Source organism: Camarhynchus parvulus, chromosome 5 (genome assembly GCF_901933205.1).
Source record: "Camarhynchus parvulus chromosome 5, STF_HiC, whole genome shotgun sequence".
Classification (NCBI taxonomy): Eukaryota; Metazoa; Chordata; class Aves; order Passeriformes; family Thraupidae; genus Camarhynchus; species Camarhynchus parvulus.
In genome coordinates, this window is record NC_044575.1 from 9,602,079 (window position 1) to 9,616,822 (window position 14,744).

The following is a 14,744-nucleotide window of genomic DNA, read 5'->3' on the forward strand; positions in this document are numbered from 1 at the left end:
CTCTCCAACTTGGTTTCCCCTCGTTTTACCTCTAGCAGCAATCTTTTGTAGTGACCAGGGGGTATGACTGGTTTTACTTGAGTTTATCTTGGCATAGCATGATCAGAGATTTATAGAGATAGCAGGAACAAGCTGATACTCTATATAAAATATTCCCGACACTGACATGACAAGAGAAGACACTGGTTTGGGATGATAGCAGCAGCCTGGCTAAGTGACAATGGTGTGGCACGGAGAACAGGCATGAACGGGTTGGAGCTGGGGCCAAGGCTCAGTGCCGCCCCTCCATGGCCACCATAAAGTATAAAAACATCAAATAAGTGATAAAAGTTGGCAGGAAGCAGCAGGCTTCTGTCACCCACGTATCCCTGGCGTGACGATGAGCCCTGGCTGTGTCCCCAGGCCGTGGCAAGCTCCGGGGCCATTTCCACTGACTTCAAATAAGTAAAATCTGTATTAAACATTAATAAACATCCATGACCATTCCACATGTGGAATATCTAAAAGAACCTGTCCCGAGAGCACTGAGCTCTCCCTTGCAGCCACGGACTCTACTGGGAGAAGATGCCCTTGAAGCGGATCTTGTCCTCGGCGTCCTTCTCCCGCAGCCGCGCTTCCAGGCTCCGCAGCTCCTTGGACACCACGGGGCGCAGTGAGGGATCAAGCGCCAGGACTTTGGCGAAGTCAGCCTGAGCCTCGGCCACGTTCCACACGGCCGCATGGGCCTTGCCCCGCTTGAAGTAGGCCTTGACATTGTCTGTGGGGAGAGAGTCAGGGTCAGCGGAGGGGGTGTCCTGGTGCCCTCCAGAGCCACCTGGGATGGCTCGTGGCTCCTTACCCTCGTACTTGTTGAGGATGGAGGAGCAGTGGTCCAGCACCTCGTAGTACTCCTCACACTGCAGCTTGCACTGGCAGTAGTTTAAGAGCAGGGGTGTGATCTTCTGGTCAAGCTCGATCCAGTCTGGAGAGCCTGGCTGCTCCTGTGGCAGACAGAGCAGGGAGAGTGAGGGGAAGCTCTTAAGCCCTGCATTCCCAAGGACGCCTGTGTGTATCTGGGGAGACCCACCTTCATCTGCAGGTTCTTGAGACAGGCGATGGCATCGTAGTATTTGGCAGCTGCCTCAGACACCTTGCCCTGCCGGTACAGCTCATTGCCTTCCTTGTGGATCTGGGGCACAGCCTGGAGCTTCTCCTCATCTGTCATGGCCCATGGGTCCTGCTGGTAGGAGCCGGGTGGCTCCACCTGCCAGCACCCCATCATGGAATCAGAGAACAGGATCATGGAATCGTTCAGGTTGGAGAAGACCTCTAGAGTCCTCGAGTCCTGCACTGCCAGGGCCACTACTAAACCACATCCCACATGCCACATCTGTGTGTTTTCTGGACACTTTCACCCCGAGCTCCCCATGCCGGCACCTCACCTTCAGCACCTCGATGTCAAAGATGAGGGGCTGGGGGTTCTTCTGGAGCTCGTCGAGGTCGGGGTACCCCAGGGAGTAGTGCTCGTGCATCTGGGCAATGCTGCAGCAGTGCCGCTGCCCCTCCAGCGGGTCCTTCCCTGCTGCGATGTTCCGCAGGCTCTTGGACACTAGTGGGTAAAGCACCACGTGCTGCGGGAGGGAAGGGAATTTGAAGAGGGCGGGGGGAAAAATATAAGGATGCTCCAGCCTCGAACCGCGCGGCTGGAGCGCACCGGGGGTCCCGCCACTCGCGCCCACCACACAAAGTCACCGCCCACCTGCACAGACCACGCCCCCGAGCCTCACACCACGCCCCCGGCAGGTGCCGGGCCCGCCCACCTTGGTGTCGCAGCGGAAGCGTGCGCGCTCGCCGGGCCGCATGGTTCGCAGCGCCGCTTCCCACACGGGCAGCTTGAACTTTTTCCCGGCGATGAGCTCCATGGGCTTCCCCCGCGCCCTGCTGTCGTCCACCGGCGTCTCCTCATCGCCGCACCGCAGCGTCCGGTAGTGGAAAGTGGCCTGAAGGAGCAGGAAGAGCCCGCGGCGTCACCATGGCGACTCAGGCGGGGGGGGGGAAGGGGGGGAGGGCGCGCATGCGCGCCTGCCCCGCCGCGTTCCGCTTCCCACATCCCCCACCCCGCCCGTCCCCCCGCAGACCTGACCTTGGTGCCGTCGCGGAAGTCTGGCAGCGGCCCGGTGCCCTCCCGCAGCACCTCCTTGTCCACGCCGTCCGCCCGCAGCTGCTCGACTTGCTGCGCCATCGCGCCCGCTCCGCCCGCGCCGCCAGCCCTGGCTCGGCCGCCTCCGCCAGCGCTCGGTTCTTTCCGGATCGTCGCGGCTGCGCGGGGCTCCCCCTGCCGGCCCGGGGGTGGCGCTGCGGGGCGGGGGCTCCGCGAGTGGGGCGTGGTCATAGGGAAGGGAGGCGTGTCCAGCAGGGGCAGCCGCGCCCCCGGTTCTCACGTGGTTCTGGTTTCTCGTCTCCCCCCGCCTTTCTGGAGTGTCGTTCCAAGAGACACGGGAGGCATTCCGGAATGAAACCTCCTGTGGCACTTTGCCACCTACATGCAAAGGCCGCGGTGTGGAATGGGAGGTTGATAATGTCGCCGGGACCCACTGTGAGGGTTCCCGCCCGCCGCGGGGAGAGCGTAGCCGGGTCGTCCCCTCCCGCCAGCCCCGGCTGGGTCTGCGTGCGGGCAGGAAGGACAGGCAGCCGCAGCAGCGCCGTGCGAAACACTAGGGGGGACACCTCAGGGCTTAACAGGGTTTAGGGCAGCTCACGAGATATCCTGGGGTGACACGAGGACACTGGCAGGTGGCAGGTCCCGAGTCCCACAGAAGGGCTGGTGGCTCATGGCGGTTGTGAAAAATGCGTATTTTATGATTGGCTTTTCGCAAGTATTAAAATGAATATTATATGTGTTGTGTTAGAAAGTAATGTTGTATTATTTCTCTTAAGTAGTGTGTTAAATATAGTTTTAGGTTATCAAAAATGTTGAAATAGAAACTATGCTACGTAGGATACTTTTTTTTGTGAAGAAAGGACTTGCAGCGAGATAGCAGCCAGAGGACACCTAAATCTTTCAGAGAAAAGGAATTTATTGTTCTCTTATCAGAAGAAACTGAATTCTTCCCGCCTCCAAGGCGCTGTTAGGATTCAGAGGAAAAAGTTGATGATGACCAGACAGAATCCTGTATTTGAATGGAATTTATGCATCATGTATGAAGGGTATGAATATGCAACAGGCTATTGTTTTTAAGGGTTAATCCTCTGTTAACGTGTGTCCTCTTCCGGGCTCGTGCTGCCCAGAAAAAGATACCCGGACGTCTGTAACTCGCTATTGTCTCATATTGTCCTAATTCAAATTGTCCAAATTATTATGATTCTAATTGTGTTACTATTTTTATAACAATTTTTTTACTATTAAACTTTTAAAAATTTAAAAACAAGTGATTGGCGTTATTCACAGCGGTGACTACGCTGCTGCAGGAGTAACTCCGCCGGGAGCATGCTGTTCTGCTGGCACTGTCACTGCTCAGCACTGCTGGGGATGGCTCAGACCCACTGTCACCCTCACACAGAGCCGACAACTCAAGAGAGCTCCTGCTCCCCCCTACTAAACCCCGTGTTTTTCGGTGGTGCTTGATCCAAGATAACGCAGGTGGGTCCCCACAAAATGAAGTGGGCTCTGTGCCCCCCCGGAATGTGGCTTTACCGCGGGGCAGAGCTGCCGCGGAGGCGCGGCGCTGTCGGCGGCAGCGCAGGTGTCGGGAGGCGCGTGCGGTCGCTGGCGAGGCCGGGAGCCGCCGGGCGGTGAGCGCCTCCTTCCTGCCCTGGGGCGAGGCGAGCGCGGGGCCACAGCTGCGGCAGCAGCGCCATGTGCCAGCGGCGCCGCGAGGGACCGGGCAGCTGGCAGCTGGCAGCCCCGCCGAGAGCCGGGGGCTGCTGCCACCCGCCCGGGGCTCCGAGCAGCCGGGAGCCGGAGCGCCCGAGCGTGGGGCTTTGAGCTTTGCAGGTGCCCGACCTAGAAGTGGTTCCGTGGATGCTCTCGGTAGGATGTGGTCTGGAGCCCGTCCTCCCCCATCAGGGTGGCTCTCGGCAGGCTCCAGCAGCAGCGTTGGAGCCCCGGGGATGCAGGAGGGGCCCCGCAGGGCAGGTGCTGTGGGGGGCTGTCTCCCCCGGGACATCCGGGTGGCAGCCCACTGTGGCGAGGTGTGTGACGGCAGAGGCGCAGGCGAGGCTCATATTTGGGCACGAAGCAGGTTATTGGAGGCCGCGGCCCCGCAGCCGGGAGATGAGGCGCCTGATAAAGGCTGCTCCCCGGTGCTGCTGCTGCTGCGTGCACTGGCTCGGGCGCCGGCAGAGGTGCCCTGGCCGCGCTGGCTGGGGGCCGGTGGCCATGGGGCCGCTGCTGGCTCTGGGGCTGCTCGTGTGCGTGTGGCTGTGCGGGGGTGAGTGTCGGGCGGGCGGGAGCGGGGCCCGCGGCGGCGGCGGGCCCGGCTCAGCAGCCTCCGTGCCGCAGGCTCCGGGGAGCTGCGGCTGGTGGGCGGCGGCGGGCGCTGTGCCGGGCGCGTGGAGGTGAAGCACGACGGTGAGTGGGGCTCCGTGTGCGTCTTCGACTTCGACTGGGAGGCTCGCTGGGCCGTGGTGGTGTGCCGGCAGCTGGGCTGCGGCGGGTGGCCAGGGCGTCCCTGCACGCCCCGTTCGGGCAGGGCAGCGGGCGGATCTGGCTGCAGCCCTTCTTCTGCGTCGGCACCGAGGATGCGCTGGAGCACTGTCCGCACTTCGGATGGGGACAGCATTTCTGCGGCCACGAGTGGGATGTGGGCGTGACCTGCACAGGTGAGGGGACACGCTGGCCGTGCTGGCACGGCCACCTTGTGCTGGGGCATCGCGGGCTGGTCTGAGCCGTGCCGGTGCCCCTGTGCAGATGCCGTGGAGCTGAGGCTGGCGGGCGGCGGCAGTCCCTGTGCCGGGAGGGTGGAGGTGAAGCTGCAGGGACACTGGGGCTCGGTGGCAGACGACGGCTGGGACATGGAGGATGCCGAGGTGGTTTGCCAGCAGCTGGGCTGTGGCTCGGCTTCCGCTGCCTACATTGCCCGTGGCGCAGGGGACGGGCTCGTCAGCCTGGCCCTGGTGGACTGCAGAGGGGACGAGGCCGCGCTCTGGGACTGCGAGATCCGTGGCTGGGGACCCTATAACAGCAGCATCCATGATTTCGACACTGCCGTTGTCTGTCAAGGTAGGAGCGGGGCCTGGGGGGTTGAGGCTGTTCATGCCCATCCCTTGTCGCTGGCCCTGCACTGCTCCCACAGGCTTTTCCCAGCTGGTCGGTGGCGATGGAGCCTGTGCCGGGCGGCTGGAGGTGCGTCAGGGCCGGGCCTGGGTCGGTGTCTGCGAGGATGAGGTGGACATGGAGGCGGCCCAGGTGGTGTGCAGGGAGCTGGGCTGCGGCGAGGTGATCGCCATCCCCGGCAGTGGCCGTTTTGGGGCAGTGTCGGGATCGCTCTGGGACGGGGGCTTCCAATGCAACGGCACCGAGCCCCTCCTCAGTGCCTGTGCGCGGCGTGCGCCCCAGAGGCAGGGCTGCAGCGGCCCTGGCAGCGTCATCTGCTCCTGTAAGTGGCGGGGACAGCGGGGGCAGTTGGGGTCCCCGCAGCATCAGTGCTCTCAAGGCTGTTCCTGTCGCAGCCTACACGGGCTTCCGGCTGGGGAACGGCAGCTCGGGATGCTCGGGGCGAGTGGAGGTGGCAGTGAGGGGGACGTGGGGCTCCGTGTGCGCCAGCGAGTGGGACCTGCCCGATGCGCACGTCCTGTGCCGGCACGTGGGCTGCGGGCGCGCCTTCAGCGTGCTCCCGGGAGGCTCCTTCGGCAGCGGGGAGGGGCCGCTGCGGCCGGACGCCTTCGGCTGCAGCGGGAGCGAGCGGCACCCGGGCCAGTGCCCCGTGGCCGTGCTGGGGAAGCCGCCCTGTGCCCCCGGAAACGCCGCCGCCGTCAACTGCTCAGGTGGGTATGGCAGCTCTGTGAGGAGCCTTAAGGGCTTTTGGGGCCCTGCCAAGTAGTGGTATCAGAAGATGCAGGGGTGTTTTTTGGTGAAGGGCTGAGTTGGTCCATCTTACAGTCTCTGTCAAGTCCCTGCGGCTGGTGAAGGGTGAGACCCGGTGTGATGGGTTTCTGGAGTTGAACACAGTCAACGGGACTTGGCTCCGTGTGCCAGGAGAGGTTTCGCTTCTACGGAATTTCAGCAAGGTGTGCTGGAAGCTGGGCTGTGGAGAACTGGAGAAGAGTCATGGTGTCCCTGGGAAGTTCGATCTGTCGCAAAACAAGAAGAAGTGGAACATCTTGATAAGGGTGATCGCAACCATTAACCAGATGACCACTGCTCAGGATACTACGACCATATCGGAAAATTATTTTGGGAGAGATTATGCCCTTATGACCACTGCACCAGCTGACATCCCTCATGGCACCTACCTTGTCTGCTCAGGTGCGTATCCGGAGAAGGGCCGGAGGTGGCGGTGCCCCAAGCAGCCACCCCAGCCCAGTGCTTCCGTGCCCACAGGCAGCCTGCAGGTGAGGCTGGTGGGGAGCTCTGGGCGCTGTGCCGGGCATGTGGAGGTCTATTCCGGTGGCAGCTGGAGCTGGGTGTGCCAGGAAGGCTGGGAGCTGCAGGACGCGGCCGTTGTGTGCCGGGAGCTGGGCTGTGGCACGGCACTGCAGGCCCCGGGCTGGGCGCGCTCGGGTGCCGGCACGGGGCCGCTGTGGCCGTACAGCCCCGAGTGCTCCGGCCCGGAGGAGTCTCTGTGGGAATGCGGGCGCACGGAACGGCGCGAGTGCGGGCGCGGCGGCGGGGCAGGGGCCGTGTGCTCAGGTCAGTGCCGGGCAGCCCCAGATCAGGGCCCGGCAGAGGCCCCGGGGGGTTCCTGGCCGTGCCGTGACCCCCCTGCCCCCCTTGCAGAGCAGCTCTCCGTGCGGCTGGCAGGGGGCCCTGGGCGCTGCCGGGGCTTCCTGGAGATCTCCTACAACGGCACCTGGGGCCGCGTGTGCGCCAACGGCTCCAGCCCCAGCACCGCCGCCACCGTCTGCCGCCAGCTGGGCTGTGGGCACCGGGGCTGGCTCTTGCCTGTCCCCGCCCAGGAGCCGACCGAGGCCTGGCTGGCCTGGGTGGGCTGTGAGGACGGGGCCCGCTCGCTCTGGCAGTGCCCCTCGGCACCCTGGCACTTGCAGAGCTGTGGCACCGACGGGCACGCCCACGTGGAGTGTGAGGAGGACAGTGATGGCAGCACTGCGGGACACACTACCCCCTATCCGGAGGGTGCCACCAGCACAGGTAGCTCTGCCCGTGCCCGCATTCCCCAGAGCAGGCTGGCTGGGATCCCCCTGGCCTCACTGCCTGCCTGTGTCCCCACAGGGGTGCCCAGAAGGAGGCCCCCGGCAGTGGCCGTGGGGCCTGTGCCTGTGCCCACTGTGCTGTGCGTGGTGCTGGGGACGCTGCTGTGCCTGTCCCTGGGTGCCCTGGCGCTGCTGCTGTGCCGTGCCCGGCGCCGAGGTGGGTCCCGGTGGGTGCGGGTGGGGACAGATCCGGTTTGGGGGTCCAGGGGCCCCTGCCCTGCGGAACAGCTCAGAAGGGGGCCAGGGGTGATCCTGGTGCCCCCCACAGTGCCCAGTGCCGCAGGTAAGTGCTGCATCTCCTTCCAGGCCCTGGCAGAGCTGCAGATGCCATCTCCAACGCTGTCTACGAGGAGCTGGATTACAAAGCCATGCACGAGTACCAGGAGGCGCCCACTCCCCCAGGTGGGCGCAGCCCTTGTGCCCCAGCTGTGCCCGCAGTGAAGGCTCTGCCTGAGAGCCCCACGGCAGCTCTGGCTCCTGGTGGCCCAGCAGGGGCTCCTGGCCATGGGCTGTGCGTGTCCCTCGGTCCCAGAGCAGCCCCGCTCTGTGGTGTGAGGTTCTGTCACCGGCGGTGCCACTTGCGGCCACCCCCAAGTCCCTGTTTCTCCCCTGCAGGTTCCCTGTTGGAGGGATGGGTGAAGAAGCTGCCGTATGACACCGGGGACAGCGTGGAGGGGAGTGACACCGAGGCAGCCCCAGGTAGGGCCACAGGGCAGGAGTCCAGCAGGGAGAGCTGGGGACAGGGGACACACCCGGGCTGGGGGGGGCTGAGGGGACAAATCTCCTCCCTTATTAATGTGCAGTGAAACATCGCCTTTCCCTGTGGGACCCCAGGGCCTCCAGCACGTGCTGAAATGGAAATGCTGGCGGGGATGGCACAGCCTGAGCCCTGCCAGGGCCGCTGCTCACTGCCACGGCCCCCTCTGCTTTTCCCAGATCCCCCTGCCCGGCCCGAGCAAGGAGCCCCGGATGGCTACGACGATGTCCTGGATGTGCCCCAGGAGCTCCCCGCTGCCAGCACTGGGGACATCTCCGAGGGAGTGGCACGGCAGAGGTGGATCTGTGTGCTCCCCACAGGTGAGAGGGCTCCCAGCTGCCCTGTCCCCTCTGCAGAGCCACTCCATGGCAGGCTTTGGCTGTGGGGGCGGGCAGGGCCCCAGCAGCAGATCCATGGCTGCTGTGGCCAGAGCCCGGGTGGGGTCTGTCAGGGGGACACGGAGCTGCCTGCCCCCTCAGGCACCTTTCTGTGCTGTCCCCAAGGTGGGATCTATTCCCCTCCAGGCCCCCCAGGAGCCACCAGAGACCCTTTGGAAGAGCTCCCTGGACACATGGACTATGATGATGTTGGCAGCGGCGCCCTGGGGACGTTGCCATGAGGATGTCCTGGCCATGCCACAGCCCTGGGGACACGTGTGTGGCAGTGTCATGGGGCCCTGTCCCCAGGGAAGGCTGGTCCTGCCCACAGAGGTCAGCCCTCACTGTCCAGCGCTGCAGGAAAACTGCTCCTGTGTAGGGATTTTCTTTGATTTCAGTGTGATTTTCCCTTTTTCCTATTAAAACCCAAACTGGTCATAGATTCACTCCCAGCCTGTAATGTCATTGTTGTGCCGGCACTTCTATGCCAGGTACACCAGCCAGGCACAAGGATGTGAGGCAGGAACTGGAACCACAGACACATGCCAGGGAATGGTGGGCTGAGGAAGAAGTAGTGGGAGATGGCTGGGATTGTCTGCAGGGTCTCTGTTTGGCACTGCCAAAGGCACACATCTGCTGCCAGCAACAGCGAGGGCAAAAGGGAGAGGACAGGACCCGGATCCTCCCCCACAGATGCAGCAGGATCTCCTCCCTGTGCCCGAGGGTGAGGCAGGCTCAGTCCCACTCTCAGCATTGAGAGCTGGGTCAGGACTGGCTCTCGTTGTGGGAAGGATTTTCCTAAAGGATGGGAGGTCTCCTGAAGGAGGGCAGCGCCTTCCTGTCCCCCGGCAGCACGCCGCGGTGGCAGGGCAGCCGGGCCATGGCCCCGGCCTGCGGCACGTCGTGCTCCAGGAGGTTCCCGATGTTCAGGCCGGGCCGCAGGGCCCGGAGGGCGTCCAGCTCCTGCAGCAGGGCCTGGCTGAACCCGTCCGTGCTCAGCCTGGGCGTGGAGGAGGCAGGAGCAGAGGAGAAGGTGTTGGAGCTTGTGAGGAACGAGGTGCTGAAGCGGCCGCGGTGCCGGTGCGGCCCTGCCTGTCCCGCAGCCTCCGCTGCCCGGCTCGGGAATGCCGGGCATGGAAGGGGCCGGGGCAGGGCCCTGACTCACCCCAGGCTCCTCAGCGGGCAGGCGGGATGCCGGAGCTGCTGGCAGAGCTGCAGGACGCCCTGGGCTCGCAGCTCGTTGTCACTCAGGTCCAGGCAGGTGAGACGGGGCCCCTGCAGCAGCCGCGCAGCCAGGGCCGCGCAGGAGGCGCCCGACAGCCGGCAGCTGCCCAGCCTGTGGGAGCGAGGGAAACAGGGAAGGAGGGCTTTGGCCTCTGCTTGCTGAGCTGCTCCAGGTGGGAAGGGCGGAGCAGTGGCTGAGCTGCTCGCAGCAGCAGGGGCTGCTGAGGCGGCAATACCGCAGCCCAATGAGAACTCTCGGGAAAGAGCCTCAGAGCCTCCTCAGGGCCCCCAGATGTGTCCGTGGACTCGGAGTTCTCCTGTCCGCTGTGGCCGGGACAGCAGCCACCCAGCCACCGACCCAGCCAGTGCCCTCCGGTTCGGGTGTCCCGGCCCACCCGGCCCGCTGTGGGCTCCGTGCGGTGCGTGCGTCCGTGAGCGGAGCAGCCTCGGACAGGGCCCGGTGCCGCAGGGCCCGGCAGCGCGGCGGGATGGGGCAGGGCGGCTCCTCCCGCCGCCGCACAGCGAGGGACCGGGACGTGGTGCCGGGCAGGAATGGCTGCGCTGCCGGTGCATGGGCAGCAGCTGCGTTTCCAGCCGCTCCGTTTGCTCTGCGCCGGAGCCCGGGACGAGAGTCCGGGACGTGCCGATCGTTTGCATAACAAAGGGCCGGGGTAAGCGGGATCCCGGCCAGGTGAGGGACACTGAGAGAGCCAGCGGGAGAGGAGGATCAGGAGGAAGAGAGCCTTTAGAGTGGACTTTTTGTGCTTGGAATGTGAGAGGCTCAAAGCCCTAGTCCTTTGCCTGGGACAATCCTGGAGGCGGCAGCTGGGGCTGTTTCTGCTTTCCCGCGGCAGCAGCACTCGGATTTACAGAGGGAGTCTCCTGCGATTGTGCCGTGGGAAAGCTGGGGTGGAAATGATGAGGAAATGTGAGGTCTGGGTTTTTGGGGAACCTCCGGGGCCAGCGGGGGTCAGTGGAGCCGCGGCTGTGAATGGATGTCGGTGCCAGCAGCGCAAGCGGATCCTTGCATTGGGAACGCGCTGCCGGAGAGTGCTGTGAAGGGTGAGCCCGGGACGTTTCCTGCCGTGCGCGGCTGGCGGGCTGCAGGGGCCGGGAGCGGCGGGGCAGAGCTGCCGCGGAGGCGCGGCGCTGTCGGCGGCAGCGCAGGTGTCGGGAGGCGCGTGCGGTCGCTGGCGAGGCCGGGAGCCGCCGGGCGGTGAGCGCCTCCTTCCTGCCCTGGGGCGAGGCGAGCGCGGGGCCACAGCTGCGGCAGCAGCGCCATGTGCCAGCGGCGCCGCGAGGGACCGGGCAGCTGGCAGCTGGCAGCCCCGCCGAGAGCCGGGGGCTGCTGCCACCCGCCCGGGGGCTCCGAGCAGCCGGGAGCGGAGCGCCCCGAGCGTGGGGCTTTGAGCTTTGCAGGTGCCCGACCTAGAAGTGGTTCCGTGGATGCTCTCGGTAGGATGTGGTCTGGAGCCCGTCCTCCCCATCAGGGTGGCTCTCGGCAGGCTCCAGCAGCAGCGTTGGAGCCCCGGGGGATGCAGGAGGGGCCCCCGCAGGGCAGGTGCTGTGGGGGGGCTGTCTCCCCCCGGGGACATCCGGGTGGCAGCCCACTGTGGCGAGGTGTGTGACGGCAGAGGCGCAGGCGAGGCTCATATTTGGGCACGAAGCAGGTTATTGGAGGCCGCGGCCCCGCAGCCGGGAGATGAGGCGCCTGATAAAGGCTGCTCCCCCCGGTGCTGCTGCTGCTGCGTGCACTGGCTCGGGCGCCGGCAGAGGTGCCCTGGCCGCGCTGGCTGGGGGCCGGTGGCCATGGGGCCGCTGCTGGCTCTGGGGCTGCTCGTGTGCGTGTGGCTGTGCGGGGGTGAGTGTCGGGCGGGCGGGAGCGGGGCCCGCGGCGGCGGCGGGCCCGGCTCAGCAGCCTCCGTGCCGCAGGCTCGGGGAGCTGCGGCTGGTGGGCGGCGGCGGGCGCTGTGCCGGGCGCGTGGAGGTGAAGCACGACGGTGAGTGGGGCTCCGTGTGCGTCTTCGACTTCGACTGGGAGGCTCGCTGGGCCGTGGTGGTGTGCCGGCAGCTGGGCTGCGGCCGGGTGGCCAGGGCGTCCCTGCACGCCCCGTTCGGGCAGGGCAGCGGGCGGATCTGGCTGCAGCCCTTCTTCTGCGTCGGCACCGAGGATGCGCTGGAGCACTGTCCGCACTTCGGATGGGGACAGCATTTCTGCGGCCACGAGTGGGATGTGGGCGTGACCTGCACAGGTGAGGGGACACGCTGGCCGTGCTGGCACGGCCACCTTGTGCTGGGGCATCGCGGGCTGGTCTGAGCCGTGCCGGTGCCCCTGTGCAGATGCCGTGGAGCTGAGGCTGGCGGGCGGCGGCAGTCCCTGTGCCGGGAGGGTGGAGGTGAAGCTGCAGGGACACTGGGGCTCGGTGGCAGACGACGGCTGGGACATGGAGGATGCCGAGGTGGTTTGCCAGCAGCTGGGCTGTGGCTCGGCTTCCGCTGCCTACATTGCCCGTGGCGCAGGGGACGGGCTCGTCAGCCTGGCCCTGGTGGACTGCAGAGGGGACGAGGCCGCGCTCTGGGACTGCGAGATCCGTGGCTGGGGACCCTATAACAGCAGCATCCATGATTTCGACACTGCCGTTGTCTGTCAAGGTAGGAGCGGGGCCTGGGGGGTTGAGGCTGTTCATGCCCATCCCTTGTCGCTGGCCCTGCACTGCTCCCACAGGCTTTTCCCAGCTGGTCGGTGGCGATGGAGCCTGTGCCGGGCGGCTGGAGGTGCGTCAGGGCCGGGCCTGGGTCGGTGTCTGCGAGGATGAGGTGGACATGGAGGCGGCCCAGGTGGTGTGCAGGGAGCTGGGCTGCGGCGAGGTGATCGCCATCCCCGGCAGTGGCCGTTTTGGGGCAGTGTCGGGATCGCTCTGGGACGGGGGCTTCCAATGCAACGGCACCGAGCCCCTCCTCAGTGCCTGTGCGCGGCGTGCGCCCCAGAGGCAGGGCTGCAGCGGCCCTGGCAGCGTCATCTGCTCCTGTAAGTGGCGGGGACAGCGGGGGCAGTTGGGGTCCCCGCAGCATCAGTGCTCTCAAGGCTGTTCCTGTCGCAGCCTACACGGGCTTCCGGCTGGGGAACGGCAGCTCGGGATGCTCGGGGCGAGTGGAGGTGGCAGTGAGGGGGACGTGGGGCTCCGTGTGCGCCAGCGAGTGGGACCTGCCCGATGCGCACGTCCTGTGCCGGCACGTGGGCTGCGGGCGCGCCTTCAGCGTGCTCCCGGGAGGCTCCTTCGGCAGCGGGGAGGGGCCGCTGCGGCCGGACGCCTTCGGCTGCAGCGGGAGCGAGCGGCACCCGGGCCAGTGCCCCGTGGCCGTGCTGGGGAAGCCGCCCTGTGCCCCCGGAAACGCCGCCGCCGTCAACTGCTCAGGTGGGTATGGCAGCTCTGTGAGGAGCCTTAAGGGCCTTTGAGACCCTTCCCAGAATTGCCAGCAGGTATTTTGGACTGAAGTACGGTGTGAGTCAGGTGCTACAACCCCATGGCTCTGCTTTTTATTTTGCAGGTGGTGCCCTTGTCACGTCCCTGAGGCTGGTGGATGGTCAGAGCTTGTGTGATGGGCGGCTGGAGGAGACCATAACCAGCCCGGCCTGGCGCCGTGTCCCTCTGGCACAGTGGAAGTCATGGGATGTGCACATGATATGTGCGGTGCTGGGCTGTGGCCTTCCCAGGGACGTTTACACGGTCTTGGGTACGGCTCCTGCATTGAGCAGCAGCCCCAGCGAGGTGGACATCATGACTGAAGAGATGGACAGCATTTTGGGCGTGGGCTCTGCACTGATCAGCAGCCCTGAGGAGATGGATGATCAGCTGGAGGAGATGGGCGATATCTCAGGGATGGGCCCTGCAGCAAACAGCAGCCTTGAGGAGATGGTCATTGTCTGCTCAGGTGGGTGTCCCGAGAAGGGCCGGAGGTGGCGGTGCCCCAAGCAGCCACCCCAGCCCAGTGCTTCCGTGCCCACAGGCAGCCTGCAGGTGAGGCTGGTGGGGAGCTCTGGGCGCTGTGCCGGGCGTGTGGAGGTCTATTCCGGTGGCAGCTGGAGCTGGGTGTGCCAGGAAGGCTGGGAGCTGCAGGACGCGGCCGTTGTGTGCCGGGAGCTGGGCTGTGGCACGGCACTGCAGGCCCCGGGCTGGGCGCTTCGGGTGCCGGCACCGGGGCCGCTGTGGCCGTACAGCCCCGAGTGCTCCGGCCCGGAGGAGTCTCTGTGGGAATGCGGGCGCACGGAACGGCGCGAGTGCGGGCGCGGCGGCGGGGCAGGGGCCGTGTGCTCAGGTCAGTGCCGGGCAGCCCCAGATCAGGGCCCGGCAGAGGCCCCGGGGGGTTCCTGGCCGTGCCGTGACCCCCTGCCCCCCTTTGCAGAGCAGCTCTCCGTGCGGCTGGCAGGGGCCCTGGGCGCTGCCGGGGCTTCCTGGAGATCTCCTACAACGGCACCTGGGGCCGCGTGTGCGCCCAACGGCTCCAGCCCCAGCACCGCCGCCACCGTCTGCCGCCAGCTGGGCTGTGGGCACCGGGGCTGGCTCTTGCCTGTCCCCGCCCAGGAGCCGACCGAGGCCTGGCTGGCCTGGGTGGGCTGTGAGGACGGGGCCCGCTCGCTCTGGCAGTGCCCCTCGGCACCCTGGCACCTGCAGAGCTGTGGCACCGACGGCACGCCCACGTGGAGTGTGAGGAGGACAGTGATGGCAGCACTGCGGGACACACTACCCCCTATCCGGAGGGTGCCACCAGCACAGGTAGCTCTGCCCGTGCCCGCATTCCCCAGAGCAGGCTGGCTGGGATCCCCCTGGCCTCACTGCCTGCCTGTGTCCCCACAGGGGTGCCCAGAAGGAGGCCCCCGGCAGTGGCCGTGGGGCCTGTGCCTGTGCCCACTGTGCTGTGCGTGGTGCTGGGGACGCTGCTGTGCCTGTCCCTGGGTGCCCTGGCGCTGCTGCTGTGCCGTGCCCGGCCGAGGTGGGTCCCGGTGGGTGCGGGTGGGGACAGATCCGGTTTGGGGT

The 14,744-nt window shown here is 66.1% G+C and overlaps 3 protein-coding genes across 3 annotated transcripts; 2 read left to right on the top strand and 1 right to left on the bottom strand.

The window, feature by feature from the left end:
- Positions 1-50: 50 nt before the first annotated feature.
- Positions 51-2,327, bottom strand: AIP (aryl hydrocarbon receptor interacting protein). Its single transcript, XM_030949902.1, has 6 exons — positions 2,123-2,327; positions 1,800-1,979; positions 1,422-1,610; positions 1,067-1,243; positions 839-980; positions 51-757 (listed from the first exon to the last, which is right to left on the bottom strand). The coding sequence occupies exons 1-6, from the start codon at positions 2,219-2,221 to the stop codon at positions 552-554; spliced, it is 993 nt and encodes a 330-aa protein (XP_030805762.1). The 5' UTR covers positions 2,222-2,327; the 3' UTR covers positions 51-551.
- Positions 2,328-5,174: 2,847 nt separating this feature from the next.
- Positions 5,175-6,020, top strand: LOC115904010 (scavenger receptor cysteine-rich type 1 protein M130-like). Its single transcript, XM_030949018.1, has 2 exons — positions 5,175-5,576; positions 5,650-6,020. The coding sequence occupies exons 1-2, from the start codon at positions 5,234-5,236 to the stop codon at positions 6,018-6,020; spliced, it is 714 nt and encodes a 237-aa protein (XP_030804878.1). The 5' UTR covers positions 5,175-5,233.
- Positions 6,021-6,357: 337 nt separating this feature from the next.
- On the top strand, positions 6,358-13,491 carry LOC115904011 (scavenger receptor cysteine-rich type 1 protein M130-like). The gene is made up of 15 exons (XM_030949019.1): positions 6,358-6,445; positions 6,521-6,829; positions 6,917-7,288; positions 7,370-7,507; positions 7,657-7,752; positions 7,966-8,049; positions 8,287-8,427; positions 8,632-8,693; positions 9,337-9,745; positions 11,343-11,960; positions 12,049-12,360; positions 12,434-12,736; positions 12,810-13,124; positions 13,258-13,395; positions 13,466-13,491. The coding sequence occupies exons 1-15, from the start codon at positions 6,394-6,396 to the stop codon at positions 13,489-13,491; spliced, it is 3,375 nt and encodes a 1,124-aa protein (XP_030804879.1). The 5' UTR covers positions 6,358-6,393.
- Positions 13,492-14,744: the final 1,253 nt, after the last annotated feature.

What these genes read in the sequence shown, in the direction of transcription:
- AIP (XM_030949902.1), bottom strand. Translation starts at nt 2,221, where the DNA reads ATGGCGCAGCAAGTCGAGCAGCTGCGGGCGGACGGCGTGGACAAGGAG. An exon ending in ACTTCCGCGACGGCACCAAG is followed by an intron (nt 1,980 to 2,122) that starts GTCAGGTCTGCG and finishes CTGCTCCTTCAG; the next exon opens with GCCACTTTCCACTACCGGAC. An exon ending in GCTTCCGCTGCGACACCAAG is followed by an intron (nt 1,611 to 1,799) that starts GTGGGCGGGCCC and finishes TCCCTCCCGCAG; the next exon opens with CACGTGGTGCTTTACCCACT.
- LOC115904010 (XM_030949018.1), top strand. Translation starts at nt 5,234, where the DNA reads ATGCCCATCCCTTGTCGCTGGCCCTGCACTGCTCCCACAGGCTTTTCC. An exon ending in TGGCAGCGTCATCTGCTCCT is followed by an intron (nt 5,577 to 5,649) that starts GTAAGTGGCGGG and finishes TTCCTGTCGCAG; the next exon opens with CCTACACGGGCTTCCGGCTG.
- LOC115904011 (XM_030949019.1), top strand. Translation starts at nt 6,394, where the DNA reads ATGACCACTGCACCAGCTGACATCCCTCATGGCACCTACCTTGTCTGC. An exon ending in GGCAGGGGCCGTGTGCTCAG is followed by an intron (nt 6,830 to 6,916) that starts GTCAGTGCCGGG and finishes CCCCCCTTGCAG; the next exon opens with AGCAGCTCTCCGTGCGGCTG. An exon ending in GACACATGGACTATGATGAT is followed by an intron (nt 8,694 to 9,336) that starts GTTGGCAGCGGC and finishes GTCCCCCGGCAG; the next exon opens with CACGCCGCGGTGGCAGGGCA.